The sequence below is a fragment of the Ranitomeya imitator genome, chromosome 1 (assembly GCF_032444005.1).
Source record: "Ranitomeya imitator isolate aRanImi1 chromosome 1, aRanImi1.pri, whole genome shotgun sequence".
In the NCBI taxonomy this organism is placed as follows: domain Eukaryota; kingdom Metazoa; phylum Chordata; class Amphibia; order Anura; family Dendrobatidae; genus Ranitomeya; species Ranitomeya imitator.
The window spans coordinates 574,504,704-574,528,911 of NC_091282.1; the positions used below are offsets into that span (position 1 = coordinate 574,504,704).

A 24,208-nucleotide genomic window follows, 5' to 3' on the forward strand; every position below is an offset into this window, starting at 1 on the left:
TTCAATTGAGGGTATCCACAATAAAATTGGATGAAGGGTTTAGGAGTTTCAGCTCCTTAACATGTGCCACCCTGTTTTTAAAGGGACCAAAAGTAATTGAACAATTTAAATAATTTTAAATAAAATGTTCTAGTACTTGGTTGAAAACCCTTTGTTGGCAATGACTGCCTGAAGTCTTGAACTCATGGACATCACCAGACGCTATGTTTCCTCCTTTTTGATGCTCTGGCAGGCCTTCACTGCGGTGGTTTTCAGTTGCTGTTTGTTTGTGGGCCTTTCTGTAGGAAGTTTAGTCTTTAACAAGTGAAATGCATGCTCAATTGGGTTAAGATCAGGTGACTGATTTGGCCATTCAAGAATATTGCAATTATTTGTTTTAATAAACTCCTGGGTTGCTTTGGCTTTATGTTTTGGGTCATTGTCCATCTGTAGTATGAAACGACGACCAATCAGTTTGGCTGCATTTGGCTGGATCTGAGCACACAGTAAAGGAACTCGTGTATTAAGCAAGAGACACATTGGGAAAGCCCTTCTTATCCGCTGCTTTATCTAGGATATCATCCAGATTCTGGTCAAAAAGATTTTCCCCTTCCCCTGCACACTATTATTCTGCTTGGAGCTATGTTTCAGGGGCCTTTCTTTAGTATAAAAAAAAAAAAAATTACAGAGAGAAAGGAGGGACCCATTTAATGTTCCAGGCGAACATTTTCCCTTGTAGGTGGGCTCGTGACCCGCCTTGCTCTTCAGAATGATCCTGCTGCTTGCCCGACTGCCACTACTGCGTCCATGGTGATGGCGCTGTTGGCGATGCTGTAATGGCAGCTGCTGCACATCCATGTTCAGGACTGCTGCAGAAATTCCACCATAACCCTTGGCACATCCCCTTTGTACCAGGATGGCAAAGGCCACCTCCATCCAGCCCTATACCTCTGGCCTTTGAATCTGGCGTACTGTGGGCAGGGAGCCTCAGCCAACCTCATGCACACACAAACTCGGATGGCCGCTGTAGCTTCCAGCGTGCTACGTCACAGGGACATGCCAAATATGTTTCCCACATCTCATGTGTGCACAGACCCGAGCGGCCTCGCTTTCTGGTGCACTTGTTGCCAGGGTGTGCCAGCATCTCACCAGCGTACCATACATGTGCGGAGACCTGCAAGAGTCCCAGCACGCTCCTGAAACCCCCAGCATGCACAGTCCTGGGACCTCATGTCGACCCAAGACTTTGCCCCAAGAGGTCTCTGCCTACATGGTGTCACATCCACCTTCTGGACGGTTTTACCTCCAGATCCTGGGTAAGTAAAGAACCACTCTCTTAGGTTCCCACAAGGACTGGAAACCAAACTGATGCAGAGGAGAGGTAACACCCTTTTATTCTGTAGGATTCCTGTCCTTGAGTGGATACCATCTCAGGTGGTTCTTTCACAGGAGAAGGGGAAAGACATAACATCCACCCAAATGAAGAACACTCAAGTCTACTATTAAGAGAAGACTTCATGAGAGCAAATAGAGGGTTCACTACAAGGTGTAAACCGTTAATCAGCCTTAAAATAGAACGGCCAAAGTAGAATTTACCAAAAAGTAGTAAGAAGACAGAGTTCATTATTCTCACAAAATTAGAATATCAAAAAGTTAATTTCAGTTCTTTAACCCCAAGTGAAACCCATATTATAGAGAGTCATTACAAACAGAGTGATCTACTTCAATTGTTTATTTCAGTTAATGTTGATGATTATGAGTTACAGCCAATTAAAACCCAAAAGTCATTATCTTAGTAAATTAGAATACTTTATAACACCAGCTTGAAAAATGATTTTAAAATCCAAACTGTTTGCCTACTTTTTGTATCCTTTTTCTCTTTTATACAGTTAAACTACCTTTTCAGTTAGATCCATTGACCATTCTTTTGTTTTTCCCATGACTAACTCCCCATCCAGAAACATCAGTGGCTGGTTGAGTCTGTCTGGATCCCAAAAACTCACTCAGCTTTTTATGCACACACTGATTACAATCAAATAAATCACAGGTGATAATGTTCCCTTTAGGCTGGGATCACAGGTGCGAGAAACTTGCACGTGTCTTGCGTCTCAATATCAAGCACTTGGAGTGGAGTGTTCAGCTGCATAGAAATACAGTACATGCAGCCGCACGCTCCGGTCCCGATGGCAGTGGCATGTATTGAGATGCGAGACTCGTGTGAGTTTCTCGCATGTGTCATCCTAGCCTTAGTAGCCATTCAAACCCATTTGTGTCAACTTCTGTGCATGTTATAAGGCCAAAATCACCTGGGTTTGTGAACGTCTGATCAGGATCATTTGGATGTTTTGCGTTGCCATTATGAATTATAGAGAGAAAACACAATAGTATGACAATAAATGGCTTCACCCAACCACTAGCCATGAGTGGAGAAGTTTTGGTGTTATCATTTTCGTATTCTCTGAAAAAAAGGCCAAAACAGCAAAAATTCTGCTGGGGTATGCAATTTTTTAGCATATACATACATACATAACATACACACACACACACACACGTTAGACAAAATAATGGAAACATCAACAAAAGTTAGTTTAATATGGTATAGGTCCACCTTTTGCGGCGATTACAGCCTCAATTCTCCAAGGTATGGATTCATACAAGGTATGAATTGTTTCCAAAGGAATTTTAGCCCATTCTGCAGTTAAAACACCCTCCAGTTCTTAGAGCGATGATGGCGGCGGAAATCAATGTTGAGGCCTGGGGATTGTGGGGGCCAGATGAGATTCTCAACTTCATTAGAATGTTCCTCGTGCCATGCTTTAACAATTCTAGCTGTATGAATTGGTGCATTATCATCCTGAAAGATGGCGTTCCCCTCCGGGATCAGTGCTTGAACCATTGGATGCGCTTGGTCGCCCAAAATGCCTAAATAATCTCAGCTGTTAATTCTTCCATGAAGGGATATCATTGGCCCGGCAGATCTCCACGAAATAGCACCCCAGAACCTCCGCCATGTTTTACGGTTGGGAGAAGGCAGTCTCCATGGAATGCTTCTTTCGGCTGACTCCAAACGTGCACTCGGCCGGAGGTTGGAAATTGGGTAAACAATGATTCGTCTGAGAATATCACGTTTTCACTGCTCGAGGGACCAATTTTGGAGGTTTCTACACCACTCTAAACGCTTGGAAACATTTGTCATTGAGAGCAGCGGTTTTCTAATTGCAGCTCTTCTGTGGAATCCAGATTTGTGCAGCTCCTGACGAACCGTTTTCGTGGAAACTGGGTTCTGTAGGTGTTCATTGAGCTCAGCAGTGATTTTCGGAGACGTGGTCTTGCGATCCTCTCTCAATTCACTTTAGAGTCCGACGGTCTCTCTGTCAACATTGACTTTCGGCTGGACCTGTGTTTTTCTGTGGACGTTTTTCCTTCTCTTTCAAACACAGTCATCACTTTGGAGACAGTACCTCTTGACACGCCAAGCATTCAGGCACTTTCTGTTACACTACCGCCTGCCATATGAGCACCAACAATTTGGCCTCTTTGAAAATCCGAGAGGTCTGCCATTGGTATCAGGTTCTCATCAATGTTCTTACAATTATGCAAAACAAACAGTTAATTTACATACACATCACATAACACAAATAATCAACTACAAAACATTACCATATGTCACGGTTTGCATGTTTATCACATTTTCAAAGATTATTATGCCAAAACGTTAGGTGTTTCCATTATTTTGTCACACACACACACACACTTCTCACAAAATTAAGTATACATGAAGAAGGCTTTGAGCCGCTCATGATCCAAATCACATCACATCCTCTTGTAAGACATGGTGGAGGCAGTGAGATGGCAGGAGCATGCATGGCTTCCAATGGTACTGGGTCAACAGTGTTTATTGATGTTGTGACAGAAGCAGCCAGATTAGTTTTTAAGTGTACAGGGTGGTACAAGTTGATTGTCTAGCTGTACTGTGAAGGACCGTCCAATGACCTAAAAACAAATTGAAAGCAGCCCAGGAGGTTTAGTTTTTTTTTTTTTTTTTTAAAGACAAAAAGATGTGAAATATTCTTCAATGACAGAGTCAATCACCACAATTCAACCCCATCAAGCAGCATGTCACATGCTTCTGACAAAGCTGAAGGCAGAAAGACCTATAAACATGCAACAACTGAAGTCAGCTGCAGTAAAGGCCTGGCAAAGCATCACAAAGGATGAAACCCAGTGTTTGGGATGTTGATGGCTTCCTGACTTCAGGCAGTCATTGTCTGCAAATAATTCTCTACAGAGTATTAAAAATGAACATTTTGATGATAAAGTTAATTTGTCCAATTGCTTTTGAGCCCCTGAAATGAGAAGGCTTTGTAGAAAAAAAAATAAAAAAATAGTATCATTGCATTTACATCTTTCAAAATAAAACTTGTTTTTTTCCCCATTAGGTATATTTCAAGTTTACTCTCTGAATGTTGGTGTAGTTGCAATACTTTCAGCTGGAACTGGACTATACATTGCCATGGATAGAAAGGGAAAAGTATATGGTGCTGTACGTATATCTATTCACTAGTTCACATAGTAAGAGTACGCATTATCGGGAACGATAAAAGTACAAGTGATTTTGAAAACAAAAGGATAGTTTGATACAATTGAATTAAACACGTTTAATTAAACAAGTTTAACCAGTTAATAAAGTTCATACATTCCACTAAAGAATACTTTCAAAAATACAGAGCAACACCTGTAGCTTATTCAAGTATCCTAGGAATGTAGAGAATATTACAGTATATGAGCAATAGAATTTGGTGGCAGCCAACCAGTATGCACATTTCACATGTATCCAGTCTTGGTAACCCATTTCACTAGCACACATACTAAATAATATTGGGGTAACTTTACATGAGCACCAGAACTGTTTCTATTCTGATTGGTGGGTGGTGGATAGAAGTGTCAGGTTTCCTTCCTTAATTTGAAGAAAGAGGGGAAAAAGGGCACAGAAAGTAAATATATATTTGAGATTACAGACAAACTAATAGACAGTACAATATTATTAACGCCTTTACTCCCGAAGGTGGTTTGCACATTAATGACCGGGCCAATTTTTATAATTCTGACCACTGTCCCTTTATGAGGTAATAACTATGGAACGCTTCAATGCATCCCAGTGATTCTGAGAATGTTTTTCCGTGACCTATTTTACTTCACGATAGTGATACAATTTGTGAAAAAAAACTGAAAATTTAGCGAAACTTTTGCTATTTTCAAAATTTGAATTTTCATGACCTTAAATTACAGATATGTCACACAAAATAGTTAATAAATAACATTTCCCACATGTTTACTTAACATCGGCACAATTTTGGAACCAAATTTTTTTTGGGTTAGGAAGTTATAAGGGTTACAATTTGACCAATGATTTTTCATTTTTCCAACAAAATTTACAAAAACCATTTTTTTAACCCCTTCATGACCTTGGGATTTTCCGTTTTTCCGTGTTCGTTTTTCGCTCCCCTCCTTCCCAGAGCCATAACTTTTTTATTTTTCCATCAATTTGGCCATGTGAGGGCTTATTTTTTGCAGGACGAGTTGTACTTTTGAACGACATCATTGGTTTTACCATGTCATGTACTAGAAAACGGGAAAAAAATTCCAAGTGCAGTGAAATTGCAAAAAAAGTGCAATCTCACATTTGTTTTTTGCTTGCCTTTTTTGCTAGGTTCACTAAATGCTAAACTGACCTGACATTATGATTCAGGTCATTACGAGTTCATAGACACCTAACATGACTAGGTTATTTTTTTATCTAAGTGGTGAAAAAAATTTCCAAACTTTGCTTAAAAAAAAAAAAAAAAAATAAATTATATATATATATATATATATATATATATATATATATATATATATATATATATATATATATATATATATATATATATATATATATATATATATATATATATATATATATATATATATATAATTGTGCCATTTTCCGATACTCGTAGCGACTCCATTTTTCGTGATCTGGGGTCGGGTGAGGGCTTATTTTTTGCGTGCCGAGCTGGCGTTTTTAGTGATAGCATTTTGGTTCAGATACGTTCTTTTGATCACCCGTTATTGCATTTTAATTCAATGTCGTGGTGACCAAAAAAACGTAATTCTGGCGTTTCGAATTTTATTCTCGCTACGCTGTTTAGCGATCAGGTTAATGCTTTTTTTTTATTGATCGGGCGATTCTGAACGTGGCAATACCAAATATGTGTAGGTTCGATTTTTTTTTTATTGATTTATTTTGAATGGGGCGAAAGGGGGGTGATTTAAACTTTTATATATATATTTTTTTTTTTTCACATTTTTTTTTTTTTTTTTAACTTTTGCCATGCTTCAATAGCCTCCATGGGAGGCTAGAGGCTGGCACAACACGATCACCTCTGCTACATAGCAGCGATCTGATGTTCGCTGCTATGTAGCAGAATTGCAGGTGTGCTGGGAGCACCGACCACAGGGTTGCGCTCACAGCTACCAGTGATCAGTAACCATAGAGGTCTCAAGGACCTCTATTGTTACAAGGTACAAGCATCGCCGACCTCCGATCATGTGACGGGGGTCAGCGATGCGATCATCTCCGGCCGCCCGGCCAGAAGCGGTAGTTAAATGCCGCTGTCTGCGTTTGACAGCCTCTGATGTGCCTCAACTATGAAAATCCCCCACAAACGACACAATTTTGGACATTAGACCCCTCAGAGAACTGATCTAGATGTTTGACGAGCACATTGAACCCTGAGGTGCTTCACAGACATTTATAATGTTAAGCTATGAATATAATAAAATCGCATTTTCTCCACATTTTCACACAAGTGGGTAAAAATGGCACCAAAATTTGTTCCACAATTTGTACTGAAAGTGGCAATACGGAGAGACTCGGGAGGAACAGAGAGGTATTTTCCTCCTAGAGCACAGATTTTCCTAGAACAATTTGTGGACTCCATATAAAAGAGCCCCTAATTGCTAGAAGAGCAGAATCCCCCCCCCCAAATGACCTCCTTTTGGAAATTATACCCCATTGGGAATATATCTACAGGTGTAGTGACGATTTTGACTCCATGGGTATTTTCCGGACACAAGCAGCAATGAATGTTGCCGACTGAATGTTGCAAACTGCCGTTGTTGGGATCAGTACGCTGTAGTGACCAGTACGTTGTCTTTTGTGCATGGAGTTGAAGCTTTTATTGGGAACATTTTACTTAATGATTGGGATCACATTTATCAGACGTTCTACGCTGACCACTTACTTTGGGGTCTCCTTCTATATCTAAGTGACGTGATTCAGATGAAACCTCCCCCCGAGGGATCCATTCATTAAATGAGGCAGCAGTTACTTTGGACTCCGTCTGGCCTCTGTTCAGCGTCCTTTTCAGAAGTGCACAAAACTGTGGCAGACGGCACTTTTATGCAATCCTAAAAAGATGGACACCACCCGATCACAGGTCAGATGACGTCCACAGTGCCTCCATCTGCCTCATTATAGGGAATGTTCCATCGGAATCACATATTTCAAACATTTATATGGAAACCCTGGTATAAGCACTCTGCACAGGATAAATGTGCACCAAGAGCCTTACTGCGATCTTTGGGACGCAGAATGAAAAAAACATTAAAGAATTGTTTTTATTTATTTTTTTCACCGTTCCTCGTGCAGTATAAGTGATTAGGCAACATTCTTCAGGTCAATGCGATTACAGCGATACCAGATTTATAGCGGGTTTTTAGGTTTGGCTGCTGTCACACACTAAAAGACGCTTTTTATTGCAAAAAAAAAATAGTTTTTGCATCAGCATTTTAGAGATATAATTTTTTCATATTTTGGCCTACAGAGTTATGTGAGGGCTTGTTTTTTGCGGGACGAGTTTTTATTGGTACTATTTTCAGACACATGACATTTTTTGATCGCTTTCTATTCCGATTTTTGGGAGTCTGAATGAACAAAAACCGCAATTCAGAATTAGATTTTTTTTTTTTTCCCACAAACTATTTTATAGAAAAAACATTTTTTTTGCATCTCTATTCTGAGAGCTGTAACTTCTATACTTTTCCACTGATGAAGCTGTATGGTGGCTTTTTTTTTGAGGGAGAAGATCACGTTTTCGGCAGTATCATGTTTATTTATAGCCTTTTTGATCGCGTTTTATTCCACTTTTTTTCAGCAGTATGGTTATAAATCAATGTTTTTTTATTGTGCTCACTAAGGCCGTGTTCACATTGCGTTTACAGCAGCCCATTCAACACATACGTTAAACGGGCTGCTATAACGCAAGTGCCGGCATGGCAGCGCGCTAGCGCAGATAGAGCATCTGCTAGCTCTATCTGCGCTAGCGGTGACGGACCCGGAAACGCTGCAGCCCGCGTCTCAGGGTCCGTCACTAAATGACGGCACATGCGTCCGACATTGGATTCAGTGGCGCCGTTAGACGGACTGCTTTACACCATGTTATGCCACGGTGTAACGTAGTCCGTCTAACGGACGGGTTCAACGCAATGTGAACCCAGCCCAACAGGGTTAACTAGGGGGACAATTTTATAGGTCAGGTTGTTCTGGACACTGCAATCCCAAATAAGTACGTTTGTTCATTTTTTTCATACAAATATTTATTTGTGGGTACAATATCTTGATTTTTTTTTTTAAATATTCTTACAATTTTAAATTTTTATACTGTGTGAGTATATAAAACACATATATACACATACACAGCTCAAAAAAATAAAGGGAACAAGCAGCATGTAACTCCAAGTTAAGTCAAACTGTCCACTTAGGAAGCAACACTGATAGACCGTCAATTTCATATGCTTTTTTGCAAATGGAATAGACAACAGGTGGAGATTATTGGCAATTATCAAGACACACTCAATAAAAGAGTGGTTCTGCAGGTGGGGACCACAGACCACTCCTCAGTACCAATGTTTTATGGCTGATGTTTTGGTCACTTTTGAATGTGGGTTGTGCCTTCACACTCGTGTTAGCACGAGATGGACTCTACAACCCACACAAGTGGCTCAGGTAGTGCAGCTCATCCAGGATGGCACATCAGTGCAAGCTGTGGCAAGGTGGTTTGCGGTGTCTGTTAGCGTAGTGTCCAGAGCTAGGAGGCGCTACCAGGATACAGGCCAGTACACCAGGAGATGTGGAGGGGACCACAGAAGAGCAACAACCCAGCAGCAGGACGGCTACCTCCGCCTTTGTGCAAGGAGCACTGCCAGAGCCCCGCAAAATGACCTCCAGCAGGCCACAAATGTGCATGCGTCTGCACAAACTCTTAGAAACCAACTCCATAAGGATGGTCTGAGTGCCTGACATCCACAGATGGGGGTTGTGCTCACAGCCCAACACCATACAGGACGCTTGGCATCTGCCACCGAACACCAGGATTGGCAAATTCGCCACTGGCGTCCTGTGCTCTTCACAGATGAGAACAGGTTCACACTGAGCACGTGACAGACATGAGTCTGGAAATGCCGTGGAGAGCGATCTGCTGCCTGCAACATCCTTCAGTATGACCAGTTTGGCAGTGGGTCAGTAATGGTGTGGGGTGGCATTTCTTTGGAGGGCCGCACAGCCCTCCATGTGCTCGCCAGAGGTAGCCTGACTGCCGTTCTGTACAGAGATGAGATCCTCAGACCCCTTGTGAGACCATATGCTGGTGCGGTTGGTCCTGGGTTCCTCCTAATGCAGGACAATGCCAGACCTCATGTGGCTGGAGTGTGTCAGTAGTTCCTGCAAGATGAAGGCATTGAAGCTATGGACTGGCCCGCCCGTTTCCCAGACCTGAATCCGATTGAGCACATCTGGGACATCATGCCTCACTCCATCCACCAACGTCACGTTTCACTACAGACTGTCCATGAGTTGGAGGATGCCTTAGTCCTGGTCTGGGAGGAGATCCCTCAGGAGACCATCCGCCAGCTCATCAGGAGCATGCTCAGGCGTTGTACAGTAGGGAGGTCATACAGGCACATGGAGGCTACACACAATACTGAGCAACTTTTCCTTGTCATGAGACATTTCCACTGAAGTTGGATCAGCCTGTAATTAAAATTTTCCACTTTGATTTTGAGTATCATTCCAAATCCAGACCTCCATGAGATATTCTTCATTTTGATTTACATTGATAAAGGTTATGTTTTATTGTTCTGAACACATTCCACAATGCAATGAATAAAGATTTGAAACCGGAATATTTCATTTAGAGATATCTAGGATGTGGTATTTTAGTGTTCCCTTTATTTTCTATTTTAGAAAAATAAATAAATAACATTTTTATATATATATATATATATATATATATATATATATATATATATATATATATATATATATATATATATATATATATATATATATATATATATATATACACACACACGCACACACATACATATATACATACACACACACACATATACATACACAGTAATGGCCAGGACACAGGACAGCGGTTGAGTCAACTTTAATCCATCTCAACTGGCTGCAAGGGTGATTGCTATTGCCAACACCTGTTAGGTGCCACAGGTAAGTTACAGGTGCTGTTAATTACACAAATTAGAGAAGCATCACATGATTTTTCGAACAGTGCCAATACTTTTGTCCACCCCCTTTTTATGTTTGGTGTGGAATTCTATCCAATTTGGCTTTAGGACAATTACTTTTGTGTTTTTTCATTTAAGACAAAATAAATGAAGATAATAATACCAAATTTGTTTGCAATCATTTTCAGGAAGAAAATGAGTATTATCTGACAGAATTGCAGGGGTGTCAATACTTTTGGCCTATATATATATATATATATATATATATATATATATATATATATATATATATATATATATATATATATATATATATATACACATATACATAATGTATGTAATATACATACACATATCCATACATACACACAAATATATACCGTATATACACGAGTATAAGCCGAGATTTTCAGCCCAAATTTTTGGGCTGAAAGTGCCCCTCGCGGCTTATACTCGAGTCACGGTCGGCGGGTGAGGGGGAGGCATACTTACCTAGTCCCAGCGATCCTGGCGCTCCCCCTGCCGTCCCAGTCTTCGGTGCTGCAGTTCTTCCTCTATCAGCGGTCACGTGGGACCGCTCATTAGAGAAATGAATAGGCGGCTCCACCTCCCATAGGGGTGGAGCCGCCTATTCATTTCTCTAATCAGCGGTAACGGTGACCGCTGATAGAGGAAGAAGCTGCGGCACCGAAGACAGCTGTCCGGGAGGAGCCGGACGCCAGGACCAGGTAAGTATGTAATATTCACCTGTCCGCGTTCCAGCCGCCGGGCGCCGCTCCATCTTCCCGGCGTCTCTGCGCTCTGACTGTTCAGGTCAGAGGGCGCGATGACGCATATAGTGTGCGTGGCGCCCTCTGCCTGATCAGTCAGAGCGGAGACGCCGGAACGTGACGCCGGGAGCTGCAAGCAAGAGAGGTGAGTATGTGTTTTTTTTTTTTTACTGCAGCAGCAGCAGCGACAATGGCAGAGCTTTCTATGGGGCAATATGAACGGTGCAAGAGCACTATATGGGGCAGAGCTTTCTATGGGGCAATATGAACGGTGCAAGAGCACTATATGGGGCAGAGCTTTCTATGGGGCAATATGAACGGTGCAAGAGCACTATATGGGGCAGAGCTTTCTATGGGGCAATATGAACGGTGCAGAGCACTATATGGGGCAGAGCTATAGGGCAATAATGAACGGTGCAGAGCACTATATGGGGCACAGCTATAGGGCAATAATGGACGGCGCAGAGCACTATATGGGGCACAGCTATAGGGCAATAATGAACGGCGCAGAGCACTATATGGGGCACAGCTATAGGGCAATAATGAACGGTGCAGAGCACTATATGGCACAGCTATGGGGAAATAATGAACGGTGCAGAGCACTATATGGGGCACAGCTATAGGGCAATAATGAACGGTGCAGAGCACTATATGGGGCACAGCTATAGGGCAATAATGAACGGTGCAGAGCTATAGGGCAATAATGAACGGTGCAAGAGCATATATGGGGCAGAGCTATAGGGCAATAATGAACGGTGCAGAGCACTATATGGGGCAGAGCTATAGGGCAATAATGAACGGTGCAAGAGCATATATGGGGCAGAGCTATAGGGCAATAATGAACGGTGCAGAGCACTATATGGGGCACAGCTATAGGGCAATAATGAACGGTGCAGAGCACTATATGGGGCAGAGCTATAGGGCAATAATGAACGGTGCAGAGCACTATATGGGGCAGAGCTATAGGGCAATAATGAACGGCGCAGAGCACTATATGGCACAGCTATGGGGAAATAATGATCTATTTTTATTATTGAAATTCACCGGTAGCTGCTGCATTTCCACCCTAGGCTTATACTTGAGTCAATAAGTTTTCCCAGTTTTTTATGGCAAAATTAGGGGGGGTCGGCTTGTACTCGGGTCGGCTTATACTCGAGTATATACGGTATATATACACACATACGTCATATATACATATACAGTTAAGTCCATATATATTTGGACAGACATTTTTCTAATTTTGGTTATAGACATTACCACAATGAATTTTAAACAAAACAATTCAGATGCAGTTGAAGTTCAGACTTTCAGCTTTCATTTGAGGGTATCCACATTAAAATTGGATGAAGGGTTTAGGAGTTTCAGCTTCTTAACATGTGCCACCCTGTTTTAAAAAGAGACAAAAAGTAATTGGACAGATTAAATAATTGTAAATAAAATGTTCTTTTCTAGTACTTGGTTGAAAACCCTTTGTTGGCAATGACTGCCTGAAGTCTTGAACTCAGGGACATCACCAGACACTGTTTCCTCCTTTTTGATGCTCTGTCAGGCCTTCACTGCGGTCGTTTTCAGTTGCTGTTTGTGGGCCTTCCTGTCTGAAGTTTAGTCTTTAACAAGTGAAACGCTGCTCAATTGGGTTGACATCAGGTGACTGACTTGGCCATTCAAGAATATTCCACTTCTTTGCTTTAATAAACTCCTGGGTTGCTTTAGCTTTATGTTTTGGGTCATTGTCCATCTGTAGTATGAGACGACGACCAATCAGTTTTGCTGCATTTGGCTGGATCTGAGCACACAGTATGGCTCTGAATACCTCAGAATTCATTCGGCTGCTTCTGTCCTGTGTCACATCATCAATAAACACTAGTGACCCAGTGCCACTGGCAGCCATGCATACCCAAGCAATCACACTGCCTCCGCCGTGTTTTACAGATGATGTGGTATGCTTTGGATCATGAGCTGTACCACGCCTTCGCCATACTTTTCTCTTTCCATCATTCTGGTAGAGGTTGATCTTGGTTTCATCTGTCCAAAGAATGTTATTCCAGAACTGTGCTGGCTTTTTTAGATTTTTTTTTTAGCAAAGTCCAGTCTAGCCTTTTTCTTCTTGATGCTTATGAGTGACTTGCACCGTGCAGTGAACCCTCTGTATTTACTTTCATGCAGTCTTCTCTTTATGGTAGATTTGAATATTGATATGCCTAACTTCTATAGAGTGTTGTTCACTTGGTTGGCTGTTGTGAAGGGGTTTCTCTTCACCATGGAGATTATTCTGCGATCATCCACCACTGTTGTCTTCCGTGGGCACCCAGGTCTTTTTGCATTGATGAGTTCACCAGTGCTTTCTTTCTTTCTTTCTCAGGATGTACCAAACTGTAGATTTTGCCACTCCTAATATTGTAGCAATTTCTCGGATGGGTTTTTTCTGTTTTCGCAGCTAAAGGATGGCTTGTTTCACCTGCATGGAGAGCTCCTTTGACCGCATGTTTACTTCACAGCAAAACCTTCCAAATGCAAGCACCACACCTCAAATCAACTCCAGGCCTTTTATCTGCTTAATTGAGAATGACCTAACGAAGGGATTGCCCACACTTGTCCATGAAATAGCCTTGGAGTCAATTGTCCAATTAATTTTGGTCCCTTTAAAAACAGGGTGGCACAGGTTAAGGAGCTGAAACTCCTAAACCCTTCATCCAATTTTAATGTGGATACCTTCAAATGAAAGCTGAAAGTCAGAACTTCAACTGCATTTGAATTGTTTTGTTTAAAATTCATTGTGGTAACATCTATAACCAAAATTAGAAAAATGCTGTCTCTGTACAAATATACATGGACCTAAGAGTGTGAAAATATATATATACATATACACACATACATTTTTTTTTTTTAACCATTACTTTTTGCGGGCTTAATGCTTGTATATCATGGGGATGTAGTAGCATCCCTATGCTATGCAAATTCTCAGCTCTACACTGACAGATTAAGCTGCTGATCATGACATCAAGTCACCAAGGCAATGATTGGGGCTCTGTGCCACACCGCTGGGTCTCAAACCCAAGGGCAAAGGTGCTGTCATCCCATTGCCTCCTCCCGGAATGCTGCAATCCCGTTTGATTGCAGCTTTTGGGGTCTTAAAGTTGCAGTGCATGTATTCATTCTTTTTTTCATTTTGTTTAGAGCTTTTTCAAAGGATTTCCAGGCAGAACAATCCTGAAAAAGACACAGAGTTTCAGCTAAATGAAGTCAACTGACTGCTGTGACTTGGCAAAATTAATATACATACAAGTCCCATGTAACATATGACATAGGCAATGACAATTTTCTGAAAATCATTGCATCATATTACTGACCAATGGTTCAGAAATTGCTTATCCTGTTCTCCCAGGACACCAATAGCCTTCTGTAATAAGATACAGTAAAGGGTTTGACCTCCTGCAGCAAACTTAGATAGCTGTATATTACATATATGAAAAAAAATAAAATAAAAGACGATGCTGATGAGCTCATATAACATTTCATTTTTTTGTCTCAAGTTCACCGTGTACAGGGTTCCGAACAGTGCCGGCCTGAGAGAGTCAGTTTTGTTTTTTTTCATTCTTAATTTATGCAGCATACTGAAGATATTTACAAGGGAAAAGGCCAATACTGGACCATTCCTTTACTTTCTTGCTGCAGAGATGCACAAGAGAACTAGAAAATCTTCACGTGTCCGCACACAATACCACATTCTGATGAAAGCCATCTCTTCTGTCACCCCCATTCACATGAATGCCAGACGCAATTATCAAGTTACCGCCATCCACACTAGGTGGTCAGCCAATCCTGCCAAAATAAAGTTGTTGTTTAACAACATTGCCAGTCTGCAGAGGGCACTTGTTCATTGTAGTCTTCTGATCCCACAGCATCACACTGAAACAATCAAACAGTCTCTTTGCAGTGACCAGGCTACTTCTTCACTGGCAAACAAAAATAACCAAGTCCTGTAGTGAGTTAGGAAAGGTCTGTAGCACAAAACACAGACTAAAAAGGCGCTGTGCATGAGGATATAAGTGCACTGTTTACACAGAGCTTTGCTTTAGGTAAAGACACCTTTCAGATCACATTTGGGGATCCATGGTCTCATACATTTTTTAATCAAAATATATTACACTTTAAAACAATGGATTGGGGAAACACATAGTAGCACACAATCCCTTCTGGTTCATTTGACTACCCACAGATACTATGAACCACTGCATGGTGCCTTTGTGAGGCACTATATTATCCCCTAAATAAAAAAAGAAAAAAAAAGATTTTGGAATAGGTCTTCTGATGCATGCCAGTTTTCCTCATGTGCCTCCAAATAAAACTGCAACCACAGTATGGACCCCTAAGAAGCTGTGGGAGTTGTGTTACAGATTGCTGGAATAATAGAATGTGTCTATAAGACTACTGTGTGTATGCGGTCTTACATTTTCTTTAGGGAAGATTCTAATGTATCTTGTACCAAGATCAGAGGCTCTTTACCACTGTAGGCAGCACGAGTGGCTGAGCCAGCAACTGACTCAATTACCACTGCAGCAGCATCGCTGGACATGGGGATCACTTTAATTTGTTCATTCTGAAAACCTTTGATCTAATTGTCAGCACATTGTTCTGTGGGCCGTGAAAGGACAAAACCACATGAAAAGCTTTGGCTTTAAGGCTATGTGCACACATTGCAGATTTTGCTGCAGATCCACAGAGTTTTTGATGCTGCGGATTCGCAGATGTTTTCCCCGAGTTTACAGTACCATGTAAACCTGGAAAACAAAATCCGCAGTGCACATGCTGCGGAAAAAAAACAACGCGCGGAAACGCAGCGTTGTTTATTCTGCAGCATGTCGATTCATAATAGGAATCCACAGGTGTAAAATCACAGGTGGAATCCGCACAAAATCAGCGGTAAATCCGCTGCTTTTTACCTGCGGATTTCTCAAAACAGGTGCAGAAAAATCCACAGAGGTTCCATCTACGTGTGCCTAAACCCTGTGTACCCTCAAAGAGCACCAATCAGGTAGAGAGTGGAAAATTTTTGCTCTTATTTTATTACTGCTAGTCCACCTAGTATTTTTTTTTTTAATCCATCACATTCCTAGAGTTCCAGAGGCATAGTCCTTTTCATATAGCGCTAACTTTTATTGTCTTTACTGGGGAGGGGGCGGGGTGTTACTCCTAAGATTGTCTGGGGCATTCAATGACTTTAGTCTGGTCTGCATTATTACCCTATGAACAATGCACCCTTGGAAAAACAAACCCATCAAAATTAGAAATAAACAGACCCATATCTCTAAAACAGTAATGCTTATTAAATAAAATATAAAATACTCAGGGGAACAGTGAGAATAAAATACCGTATATACTCGAGTAGTCGACCCGAGGCACCTCATTTTGCCATGAAAAACTGGGAAAACTTATTGACTTGAGTATAAGCCGGGTATGCATTGTTCCCCTCATTCCTATCCTGGTATGCATGGCTCCCCATCCCCATCCTTGTATGCTTGGCTCCTTTTCCCAGTCCTTGTACGCATGGTTCCTATAAAAAAATAAACAAACAAAAAAGAACATCCTACTTACCTTCCCTGCATCTTGTTCTGGCCGGGCAATCACATGTCCCCACTTACTAAGGAAACTAGATGGTAGCCCGATTCCAACGCATCGGGTATTCTAGAATATTGTATGCATAGTGTGCAACAGCCCACGCAGTACATTGCGCAGCCCACGCAGTACATTGCGCAGCCCACGCAGTACATTGCGCAGCCCACGCAGTACATTGCGCAGCCCACGCAGTACATTGCGCAGCCCACGCAGTACATTGCGCAGCCCACGCAGTACATTGCGCAGCCCACGCAGTACATTGCGCAGCCCACGCAGTACATTGCGCAGCCCACGCAGTACATTGCGCAGCCCACGCAGTACATTCGGAATATTCATTACCTTAATGAGCGGAGACACGTGCTCGCTCGGCCGGAAAAGCTGCAGGAACAAGATGAAGCGAGGGCGTGCAGTGAAGGTACGTAGGATGTGTGCTGGAAGCATGCGGGTGTAACCGTGAGCTATAAGAAATGAATATTCACTGCCAGTGCAGTGAATATTCATTTCTCTCTAGCAGAGGGCACAGGCTTTAGCCGCAGCTGCCGACTCCTGTCTCTGTGACCCGCTGCTCCCCCTCCTCCGCCATCTTTCTGGGACAATGTCTCATGTATAAGCCGAGGGGGGCATTTTCAGCACAAAGAAAAATTTGCTGAAAAACTTGGCTTATACATGACTATATAAGGTAGTAGTAAAAACTGTCCAAAACAGAAAAAATGGCTGTGTCTTATTGGACCAGCATTGTGCATATGTTGATAAAAAATATCATGCATATTCTGCAGCAAAAATTGAGTAGTGGTGCAGATTCAAAATCCACATCATGAAATGACATGCAGAGAATTTGCGATCTCACAGTGGATTTTTTTGCAAAGGGTGACTTAATTGCCATTGACATCTGCAGAAGGTCCACAGCCTAAACAAGGGAAGGAAATGTTACCATGTTGTGTAAACTAACTTGTAATACTGCATGTTGCCTAAATATTATAGAGTAACATTCTTGAAGTATAGCTATAAAAAACATATCTAACAATATTTTGCATTCTCATTTTACAGAACAAATATGGCCCCAACTGCAAGTTTCACAAGCGAATTGAGGAAAATGGATATAATACCTACTCTTCTTTAATATGGTGTTACAATGGACATTTCATGTACCTGGATTTAAGAGGCAATGTACTTAAAAACTGGCCAGCAGAACCCGTCTCACATTATTCTACACATTTCTTAGGCTAATGTTCACACTTTGCGGATTTTGCTGCGGATCCGCAGCGGATTTGACCGCTGCGGATCCGCAGCAGTTTCCCATGAGTTTACAGTACAATGTAAACCTATGGGAAACAAAAAACGCTGTGCACAGGCTGCGAAAAAAAACGCTCGGAAACGCAGCGGATTACATTCCACAGCATGTCACTTCTTTACTGCGGATTTTCACCTGCTCCAATAGGAAAATGCAGATGAAAATCCGCATAAGAAACCGCAGTAAAAACCGCGATAAATCCACAGTAAAAACCGCGATGGGTTTTCACTGCAGATTTTAGAATTCCGCTGCGAAAAAATCCGCAATGGAATCCGCAAAGTGTGCACATAACAGTAAGGCTATCAATATGATTGTTCTGCAAGTCATTAAAGACTCCTTCAGTCAAATCTTTCCTTAGTTGGCACCCAAAGTAATCATTTTAAGAAAAATGAAATGCACAGGAGATTGTGTGAATTTCCAACACAATCCAAGTGTACACTCATTGTAAACTAAGCAAAGATAAAAACAAATAAATACATTTGTACATAAAATACAAAATACTGTAAAACTGAAAAAAAAAAAAATAGATTGCCTTTATCCTAGAAGGAACAAGCAACACAAAAAACTTGATTGTAGATGGATTCACAATGGAATAAAATGGACATTGAATGATGAAATATGCATGGTAGAACAAATCATTACTGTCCTATGGCCCAAACTGTAGGCGATCTTAGCACAAGTTTCCTTTGGAACCACGGCCACCTCACTTCTACAGGTAGGAAACAAAATGCACTTCTTTAAACATTGTGCAGTAACTCCTCATGCCAAGAGCACCATTAATCAAACTTGTTTAATTTAATGATTTAAAACCTCAAAGCAGTAAAAAATAAAAATGATAAAAAGGAGTTATCACACCTCTATATTTTAAAAGAGGAAACCCAAACCCATTGGACAAAAAAAACAAAACAAAAGTCACACCCACGCAGTCTCTTCCATGCCAGACTATGAAGGGGGAAATTAAATTGATTAACAGTTTGGTTCTTAGCTGTTCCACTTGGGAAGGAGAGAGAGAGACACTTGGACTTAATCCCCATCTGTCTTGGTGTCCTGTTCAGGGAACTCATGGGCAGGGTTCCCTCTTCGGCTCTATATGCAGTGTTAAGAAAGCAGCAGATGAGAGGGTGGTGTAAGGAGCTGGTGTCCAGCAGCTGCTCCCCCCTCCCCATCTCTGGTGCTCAGGAATTATTGGCAGAATTATTTTCCTCAGTAGGGGAGGTGGAGGATGAAGATGAAGCAGAGGAAGCCGAGAAATTCAGATCTGTTAGTCCCGGGGGATTGGTGGCTGTGTTCTGACCACTCAGGCTTTTCCTACATACAGGGCATGTATCATGCTGTTGGAAAGAAAATAAGATTTGTTAGGTTGTGGGTAAACCCATGCACTCCTAGCAAATATCTTCATGTACATAAAATGTAAATAGACACCATTTACAAAACTCTAAAAAATAAATAAATAAATCAATTATGTGATCAGAAACAAGAAAACATAAGAATTGTGTAAAGAATTTAATTTTGGTAGAGCAGCAGTTACAATATCTGTGAAAATGTAATACAATGCAATGGATTCCGTCAACTCATGCTTTCTATCATTTTTACATACAAATATGGCTTATTACATACTAGATGGTGGCCCGATTCTAACGCATCGGGTATTCTAGAATATGTATGTAGTTTATTTATGAAGGGTTAAGAAAAATGCAATGAAAACACAGGATTTTCCGGGTAAAATATATACATTATCAGCGAAACATGGTTCAAATCCCGTGCCAATACACGGCCGGACTGCGCCTGTCGCTGATTGGTTGCGGCCGTCCGGGTGCGACCAATTAGCAAAGCGTGGTTCAAATCCCTTGCCAATTCGTGGCTGGACTGCGCCTGTCGCTGATTAGTTGCGGGAAGCTGGCGAGACCAATCAGCGACACGGGATTTCCGTTACAGACAAGCAGACAAAATCAGATGATTATATAGTAGATACTCGATGCGTTAGAATCGGGCCACCATCTAGTATTCATATACTCGAGTTTGCATCTCGGCTTTGGGAAAATGGCCGCCGCGATCTCCAATGCGCACGCGCGGCATCCCGCGGCCATTTTCCTGAAGCCCCGTGCAGCAGAGCACTCGATCTGCGCACGCGCGGCCCCAGGAAGATGGCCGCCCCCACCGACGAAAGGGATGACAGCGCAGATCGCGCGCTGCTTGTTCACGTGCCCACAGTGGATTAGTCACCTCAACATGCGGACACCACTACGCCACCAACGTAAAGCTGAGGAAGAACCAGCGCTGTGAACACGCCCTCCCGACCTGACCAGCCTGATTGACAGGCGAAAACGGCGACTTTGGTAAGTTATTTCTCAGCATAGGTGGGGAATCGGGGTACACTACATACACTATAGTAACGCACAGCGCAGGCCCTAATTAACAGTATTTATATCTCAATCTCAAAAAACGGGGTGACAGGTTCCCTTTAAGGGAACTTCTGTCAGGGGTTCAAAGGGAGGTTTGGTTAGAGCGTTTAATACAAGGTTTAGATCCCATGGAGTAGAATTGTGGAGGGGAATAGGCCTGGACCTACTTGAGGCTTTAATAAATCGCATGACCCACCGATTTTTGGCCAAATCATAATTATACAGTGCTCCTAAGGCTGCCACCGGAACCTTTAGAGTGCTTGTAGCCAACCCTCCTTCCAGACCTTTCTGTAAGAACTCAAGGATTTTTCCTATTGGAATCTCCTCGGACGGGTCTGCACCTGATAGCGACAAAAATTTTTTCCACACTTTCCCATATATTCTAGTGGTTACGGGTTTTCTACTCTGTAATAGAGTGGACACCAAGTTGGGAGAGAACCCTTTATCCCTTGGCAAACTCCTTTCAAAAGCCACGCTGTCATGTGTAAATTCTTTACATTGGGGTGGAATACCGGACCCTGGGACAAAAGGTTCGGGGTGTCTGGTAGAACCCATGGACTTGATATGGACATTTTTCTTAGCCAAGAAAACCATATTCTGCAGGGCCAAAATGGCGCTATTACTATCACTGTAGCTCTCTCCTCCCGAATTTTCCTCAATACTAAGGGGATGAGCGACATTGGAGGGAACGCATAGGCGAGATGATAGTTCCAAGGAATTGTCAGTGCGTCTAGAGCTACAGGGTTCCCCCGGGGATCGATTGAGCAGAATGTTTTTACTTTGTGGTTTTGACTGTTCGCGAATAGGTCTATTTCTAGTAAACCCCAGAGATTCACGATTTGATCGAAGACCGACTGGTTTAGCTCCCACTCCCCCTGCTTTAAGCATGTTCTGCTCAGGAAGTCTGCAGTTTGGTTTTCTGAGCCCTTTAAGTGAAGAGCTGTCAAGGACTTTAGACTGTTCCGCTATGAGGAAGATGGATTGGGTTACCTCCATCAATGCTCGACACCTGGTGCCCCCTTGGTGGTTTAGGTATGCGACCACAACTTGGTTGTCCGAAAATACCTTTACGTGATGGGAATGGAGGAGATATAGAAAGTGTGTTAGGGCCAGTTTTACTGCTAACAGTTCTTTCATGTTGGAAGAAGTTAGCTCTTGACTTTTGTTCCAATTCCCCTGTGCCACTTGATTGTCTATATGTGCTCCCCAACCCCAGGGGCTTGCATCAGTCGTTAGAATCTTTTCTGTCGGTAGCGCCCAAGGAACCCCTTTGGTTAAATTCCCTGGGTCTGCCCACCATACTAGGGAGTGTATCGTGTTTGGTGATATACTTAGCTGCCCGTCTAAATTTCCGTGCACAGATATGCCTGAATCTAAAGTCTCCCATTGTAGATCCCGGGAATGACATTGTGCCCACTGTACGGCCGGGATACAGGCAGTCATGGAGCCCAACAGGGACATTGATTTCCTCAGAGTAGTGACTGGGGATACCGTCAGCTGTAACACTGCCTGTGTCATTTTTTGCATCTCTCTCCTGAGGAAGATAGCATTTCTGCGTGATCGAGTCTAGGACTATCCCTAAGTACTCCTGTACCTGGGATGGCACCATCTTGGACTTGGGTATGTTTAGCAGCCACCCTAGACTCGACAGTGAACCCATGACCAGATTCAATTGTTGTTCGCAATGTTGAAATGAGTTCCCTACCACGAGGAGGTCGTCCAGATAGGGAACTATTAGGATATTCTGTTCCCGTATGTGGGCCATTACCTCTGACATTATTTTCGTGAATACCCGAGGAGCGACGGCTATCCCGAAGGGGAGAGCCCGGAATTGGAAGTGTTTTACTTCCCCCTGGATATTCACTGCCAGTCAGATATTTTTGATAATCTCTGTGGATGGGCACATGGTAATATGCGTCTCGTAAATCTATAACAGTCATGAAACACAAGGGAAAGAGTATTCTCACGCAAGATTTTATTGTCGCCATTTTGAAATGTTGTATCTCTAGGAAACTGTTTAATTTTTTGAGATTTATGATCGTTCTGTATGATCCGTCCGGTTTCTTGCGGAGGACGAGAGGCCTCTTTCCTGGTATAGGACTTCTTGCAATACACCTTTCTGGATTAGGTTCAGAATTTCCTTCTGGAGAGCTGACTGTTCGTGTGATTGTTTTTGAGACGTTATCATGAAGGAGTTGCCGGGAGGGATACGAAATTTGAATTTGAGGCCTTCTCGTATAATACCTAGAATCCAAGGACTGTTTGAAATTCTTTCCCAGGCTGGAAGAAACTCGGCTAGTCTCCCTCCGACCCGGGGAGTACCTTCATTGAGATTTTTTATTATCTGGAAGGGGGGGTTTGTTGAACAAGAAGCCCCTGTTTTTGTTCCTTCTGTCTTCCCATCCGTCTTTATTCCCTTTTGGGGGTCTTCTCCGCATGAACTTTCTGTTCCGAAAGGAACGCCTATATGACTGGTTAGGGAACCCGGGGAAAGATTTCTTTTTATCTCCTGCTTTGTCGAGGATGTCGTCCAATGTTGATCCGAACAGAAATTCACCTTCGCAAGGTATTGAGCATAACTTGGTCTTTGTTTGCAAGTCCCCCGGCCAGCACTTTAGCCACAGGGCACGTCTTGCGGCGTTTGAGAAAGAGGCCGATCTGGCTGCTAATCTCGCTGAGTCCACCGAAGCGTCCGCCAAAAAGGCTGCCGCCCCTTTCATCATGGACACGGACTTCTGGATTGTTTCTCTTGAAACTTTCCCCTTTAGTTGGGAATCCAAGTGCTCAAGCCATACCATTAAGGAACGGGCCGTACAGGTGGCTGCGATGGCTGGTTTTAGACCACCTCCTGCTCCTTCCCAGGAGTTTTTTAAGAAAGTCTGCTTTTTTGTCCATCGGATCCTTTAGAGTGCCCATGTCCTCGAAGGGCAGGGCAAATTTTTTAGAGGCCTTTGCTATGGCCACATCCAGTTTGGGTGCCTTGCTCCAGGATGAGCAGGCTGGGTCATCGAACGGGTATTCTCTTGGGGGTCAAGAGAACTTTTTTATCCGGTTTTTTCCATTCTTTCTTGATCAAAGAATGAATTTTCTCATTTATTGGAAATACTCGTCTTTTCTTTTGTTCTAATCCGCTGAACATTATGTCCTGTGCTGTTCTTTTAGGACGTTCGTCTACCAGACCCATGGTCGTTCTGATGGCCTTCACCAGTGTGTGTCTCTTCGATGGGGAAGCAACTGCGTCTCCCCTCTGATGATAGTGAAGAGGTCTCGGATGTCGACGAATCGTTAGAGTCAGATGTTTCACTTTCTGATTCTTCTATGCTAGATTCAGGGGACTTATGACCTGATCTATGTTTTTTCTTCGGGATTTTAATGCCTTTGAGGGCACTCTCCACCTGATTTTTTATTAGTGTTTTCAGGTCTAATGCGAACGCCGGGGATTCCTCCTGAATGGTTTTTTCTATGCAAGATTCGCATAGCTTTTTTTCCCAGGAGGAAGGTAGCTCTTCCAAACATATCGCACACACTTTGTGCTTTGATTTGTCTGTACATTTTCTTCCCTAGGAGAAAGAGTA

General features: G+C 42.5%; 2 protein-coding genes across 3 annotated transcripts in view; one reads left to right on the top strand and one right to left on the bottom strand.

Moving 5' to 3' along the window:
- Nucleotides 1-1,141: 1,141 nt before the first annotated feature.
- On the top strand, nucleotides 1,142-18,167 carry FGF22 (fibroblast growth factor 22). Its single transcript, XM_069766989.1, has 3 exons — nucleotides 1,142-1,295; nucleotides 4,419-4,522; nucleotides 17,988-18,167. The coding sequence occupies exons 1-3, from the start codon at nucleotides 1,142-1,144 to the stop codon at nucleotides 18,165-18,167; spliced, it is 438 nt and encodes a 145-aa protein (XP_069623090.1).
- The window catches only part of RNF126 (ring finger protein 126), a 78,631-nt gene continuing 69,250 nt past the window's right edge, over nucleotides 14,828-24,208 (bottom strand). Inside the window, exon 9 of one of the 2 annotated variants that reach the window (XM_069767834.1) lies at nucleotides 14,828-19,562. In XM_069767834.1, the coding sequence (XP_069623935.1) occupies nucleotides 19,407-19,562 (156 nt within the window). In that variant the 3' untranslated portion in view covers nucleotides 14,828-19,406. The remainder of the gene's footprint in view (nucleotides 19,563-24,208) is intronic. The other variant, XR_011321614.1, reaches the window with a different exon arrangement.

Bases quoted from the DNA above. Each gene is read 5' to 3' on its own strand.
- FGF22 (XM_069766989.1), top strand. From the start codon at position 1,142: ATGTGCGGAGACCTGCAAGAGTCCCAGCACGCTCCTGAAACCCCCAGC. The intron at 1,296-4,418 runs GTAAGTAAAGAA...TTTCCCCATTAG, and splicing joins GTTTTACCTCCAGATCCTGG to GTATATTTCAAGTTTACTCT. The intron at 4,523-17,987 runs GTACGTATATCT...CTCATTTTACAG, and splicing joins AGGGAAAAGTATATGGTGCT to AACAAATATGGCCCCAACTG.